This window comes from Berghia stephanieae, chromosome 8, assembly GCF_034508935.2.
Source record: "Berghia stephanieae isolate SIO BIC M18660-M18661 chromosome 8, UCSD_Bste_1.3, whole genome shotgun sequence".
In the NCBI taxonomy this organism is placed as follows: Eukaryota; Metazoa; Mollusca; class Gastropoda; order Nudibranchia; family Aeolidiidae; genus Berghia; species Berghia stephanieae.
In genome coordinates, this window is record NC_088367.1 from 28096155 (window position 1) to 28101154 (window position 5000).

At 31.5% G+C, this 5000-nt stretch overlaps 1 protein-coding gene across 2 annotated transcripts in view; it reads left to right on the forward strand.

Annotated features, from left to right (window-relative positions):
- The window catches only part of LOC144978462 (gamma-aminobutyric acid type B receptor subunit 2-like), a 436573-nt gene that overhangs the window by 408341 nt on the left and 23232 nt on the right, over window positions 1–5000 (forward strand). For both annotated transcript variants that reach the window (XM_078924574.1, XM_078924573.1), the window contains exons 14-16: window positions 1673–1780; window positions 2886–3008; window positions 4372–4473. In XM_078924574.1, the coding sequence (XP_078780700.1) occupies window positions 1673–1780; window positions 2886–3008; window positions 4372–4473 (333 nt within the window). The remainder of the gene's footprint in view (window positions 1–1672; window positions 1781–2885; window positions 3009–4371; window positions 4474–5000) is intronic.

Genomic DNA, 5000 nt, shown 5'->3' on the forward strand with positions numbered 1-5000 from the left:
TGGTTACACAGAGTTTGTGTGTTGGTCCGTTATACTTCCGGATGGCAATGTTGTGAACTCCTTGGCCAAGCGCATTCTATCTATATGTTAACCAAACTCGATGAATAGGAATGAATAATCAATGCAAGATAAGGTCGTGGAGTGATGAGACTTTTGTTGTGCAGCAATGTGGTCTTGTGGTGTCACACTCGCTTTCGGATCGGAAGGTCATTGTAATATCGCTTAACTGGCGCCATGTCTCGCTCTTCATGTTACGTGTTGCTGTTGGTCAGGGACCCTTTGTAAAGCGCTTTGGTCACATTTAGTGGATATTGCGCTATATAAAAGCTCTAGTTATATTTTTTTTCCTTGGACAAGATTATTGCATCCCACCTCCATCCCTACACCAACCTGTTATGCTCACTCATCGCGTCAGTGACAGACCGAAGGTATCAAGTCTTGTATGTCCGGTTATTGCGAGCTTAATCTGTAATCAAGTGAGTAACAATGGCTGCAAAACTCTCTTTTTTATGGCGTTGTATTCATGGGTAAGGATCAATAAATAGTATGCAGATGACGTCACTCAGGCCTTTGTTATTGTTCTTGCCATCCGCGTTTGTGAGTTGTTCTCACTAAACTGTATTAGCCTGACTATAAACGTTCATGGTTACACAGAGTTTGTGTGTTGGTCCGTTATACTTCCGGATGGCAATGTTGTGAACTCCTTGGCCAAGCGCAAAACGTACCAACACACAAAATTGCGTGTAACCTTATACGTTTATAATCTGATTAATACAATTTAGTGAGAAATACTCATAAAAAGGACTGGCTAAAAACAATAATAAAGATCTGAGTGACGTAATTATTTTCCTTCTATAGATAGAATGCGCTTGGCCAAGGAGTTCACAACATTGCCATCCGGAAGTATAACGGACCAACACACAAACTCTGTGTAACCATGAACTTTTATAGTCGGGTTAATACAGTTTAGTGAGAACAACTCACAAACCCGGATAGCAAAAACAATAACAAAGGCCTGAGTGACGTCATCTGCATACTATCTATAGAAATAGAAAGAAGTTGACGTTACTCAGGTTTGTTTTGTTTTTGTTTTTTTGTTTTTTGTTTTTTTTTTTTTGTTTTTTTTTTGGTTTTTTGTTTTTTTTTGCCATCCACGTTTATGAGCAATTATCACTAAACTGTATTTTCCAGACTATAAACTTTCAAGGTTGTACATAGTTTTGTATGTTGGTCCGTTATATTTCCGGATGGAAATGTTGTTTCTAAGCCAAGCGAAACAGCATCAATATTGAACTTACAACCATTTAACTTTGTATAATAGGCATGTGCACAAATAATACTAACCCAATCAAGCAATCACAAGCGCAATCACTTCAATGATGGTGATGACTTTGGGTACAGGGATAACAAAATCAACTGCTTGGTCAGGCAGATGATTTAAGTGCAAGGATACAATCGACGTTTACCTATATGCAGGTCCGACACCTGAACCCACCTATGGGCCTAGTTTAACATTGTTGTAATGGACAATATTTTGCATCATTTTTTAGATTTCCATTACAACAATGAGCCTTTAATGAATTGGGTTATCAGACCTGCAAATAAGCACACGTCGATTCAAGTCTATATAGACAGAAACTATAATATTAACCCAATAAATTTCTCTTTTCAGGCTCGATCTTGGACATTGGCATTAGGATTTACTCTTGCTTTTGGGGCCATGTTTGGAAAAACGTGGAGAGTCCATGCCATATTCACCAACATCAAACTCAACAAAAAGGTTTGTTTTCTTTTATATCCATTACCCGTTATACTCAATGTTTTTATTATACTTCAAGAAATAAAGTGGTTAGAGAAGTCCAACAAAATGGAGAATAAAAACTTTGGAGGCGACATGCACTCATTTGCAGGTCTGATAACCCAATTAATTATAGGCTCATTGTTGTGATTGAATTCTCAACAAAAAAAAAGGCGAAAAATATTTTCCATTATAATAATGTTAAACTAGGCCCATAATTGGGTTCGGATGTCAGACCTGCATATATATATACACGTCGTTTTGAGGCGATGGGGAGTTAAACCCAGGATCCCAATATAACAACAGCCTGACCACGAAAGACACATTCTACAATCAACGTTATCCATCACTCCAAACAAAAGTGATATCAAACGTACTATCTATCTTGAGAAAAAATAAAGATAAGTATTGAATTGTTAGCCTCAATTTATTATACGAAGACAGATACTGTGGACGTTTCAGGTTTCCCTTTCATTTATAATGTTTTGTTGATAAAGGGGAAACCCGAAACGTCCACAGTATCTGTCTTCGTCTAATAAATTGAAGCCTACAATTCAATACTTATCTTTATGTTTTTCCTTTGAGCTTCAAGCAGCAACATTTTTCATTATATCTATCTTGAGTTCCTCTCGCAACTTCGTGAGATCATGATGTTTGAAGTAGGTATCCAAATATATTATAAATAACTCAATGTGGTATTTGGTATCTAATTAAGTTGATAAGAATAGGATTCAATAGTCTGATGTCACGTCCACCCAACAACGAGCAGCTTGGTTCTAAACAAAGAAAATCGGTACTTTTTCTTCTTCATCCTGGCTAGAACTTTTTCACATATCATGTGATTAGAATGTATAAAAGTCAAAACATGATCAGATTTATAATGTTTTTCTCCTCTGGATACACTTTTATGCTCGTCGGAAACGTTTTTTATAAAAGCGTCCGCCATTGTTCCGATAATTTAGAACCAGTTACTAAGATACTATGCCTCATTACGAGGGAAATGACGTCACGACTATTGAAGCCTATTACCACCAAAAATTCCCTAAAGCGATATAACACAGAATTCATTGATTTTGATTGTCTGCAGGTCATCAAGGACTACAAATTGATGCTGATAGTCCTGGTGCTTGTCTTAATAGACGCCATCATACTGATTACATGGCAAATCGTCGACCCCATTCAAAAGGCCACCAAGAGACTATCTCCAGAGGTGAGTCACGAAATTATTATTATTATTATTATTATTATTATTATTATTATTATTATTATTATTATTATTATTATTATTATTATTATTATTATTATTATTATTATTATTATTATTATTATTATTATTATTATTATTATTATTATTATTATATTATTATTATTATTATTATTATTATTATTATTATTATTATTATTATTATTATTATTATTATTATTATTATTATTATTATTATTTATTATTATTATTATTATTATTATTATTATTATTATTATTATTATTATTATTATTATTATTATTATTATTATTATTATTATTATTATTATTATATTTATCATTATTATTATTATTATTATTATTATTATTATTATTATTATTATTATTATTATCATTATTATTATTATTATTATTATTATCATTATTATTATTATTATTATTATTATTATTATTATATTATTATTATTATTAATGTTGTTGTTGTTATTATTATTATTATCATTATTATTATTATTATTATTATTATTATTATTATTATTATTATTATTATTATTAATGTTGTTGTTATCATTATTATTATTTTTATTGTTTTTATTATTATTATGATCATCATCATCATCATCATCATCATCATCATCATCATCATCATCATCATCATTATTATTATTATTATTATTACTATTATTATTATTAATATTATTATTAGTAGTAGTAGAAGTAGTAGTAGTTGTTGTAGTAGTAGTAGTAGTAGTAGTAGTAGTAGTAGTAGTAGTAGTAGTAGTGGTGGTAGTAGTAGTAGTAGTATTACATTGTATAACAAGATATATCTGAAAAAAACTAGTAGATAACTCGATTTTGGAAAGACACTCTCTAGACATGCTTTTGCTTCTCAATATAAACGATATTTTTTCTTATCACTCTGTGGTATTTTGAAGGCTTGTCTGTTTGCTTGTTTGGTTGGTTGGTTTTGTTTGTTGGTTTTTCGTATTTTTTTCTTTAACTCTCTCCTTACCAGCCATTTCAGGATTGTCCCCAAAACGTCACACCCAACTAACACAATAATCATTTTTTTATCACTCAAACACAATAGCAGTAAAGTTCTTGCAATACATAATTTCATTAGCAAAACATGCTCTACAACACACTGTTCATTTTCTTTAATATAATGATTTACAAAAGAAATTTGAGTAAGAAAAATGTTGGTTGTATCGTTACGAATGTGACGATTTTTCTATAGTTGGTAAGGAGAGGGTTAAAGAAGTATGAAAACACATATTGAGTTTTTATTCTTTTTTTTATTTTCCTGAATTCCTAATTTTGAAAATGTACCCTATGTGTTTCAATATATTATTATTATTATTTTGTACAGGTCTATGGTGATTTTGAGATAATTCCAAAGATAAACTATTGTACCAGCGAGTACATGGAGGTGTGGCTAGGGGCCCTTTATGCATACAAAGGGTTGTTACTGGTAAGTTGGAATCTGTAAACAAACTTATATTATATATTATAGTATTAACAAAAGTTTTTCTTCCTTTCATCACATGAATTAATTTGTCTTTAGGGAATGGGAGCGATCTATATTCATGTTTTCGTCCAACCGAGTCACCAATCACATGATTTGTTGATGTCCAACGATTGGATATTTATTAACAAATGTAAACACACTGCTTTGTTTCTGAAAGTTGTAAACATACACATGTGTCAATCTGAGCAAAATGGCCAATCGTGATGTTAGATATTTCAAAAGCTGTGAACACTTTTCACTATGTAGGTCACTTTGATCACATTTTCAATGTGACCAATGACCTCGAGCACATGTAAAGGGAATATAGATCATGCCCATAAGGAAAACTTATATTGTAGATTAGAGTATATGCAAAAGTTTTTTTCTTAATTTCAACACATGAATAGAGTTGTCTTAATGGATTTGCATCGTAAAAATATAAAAATAACCCAAGTGTCGACTGTACTGCACCGCCACGAAGAAGCTAAGTG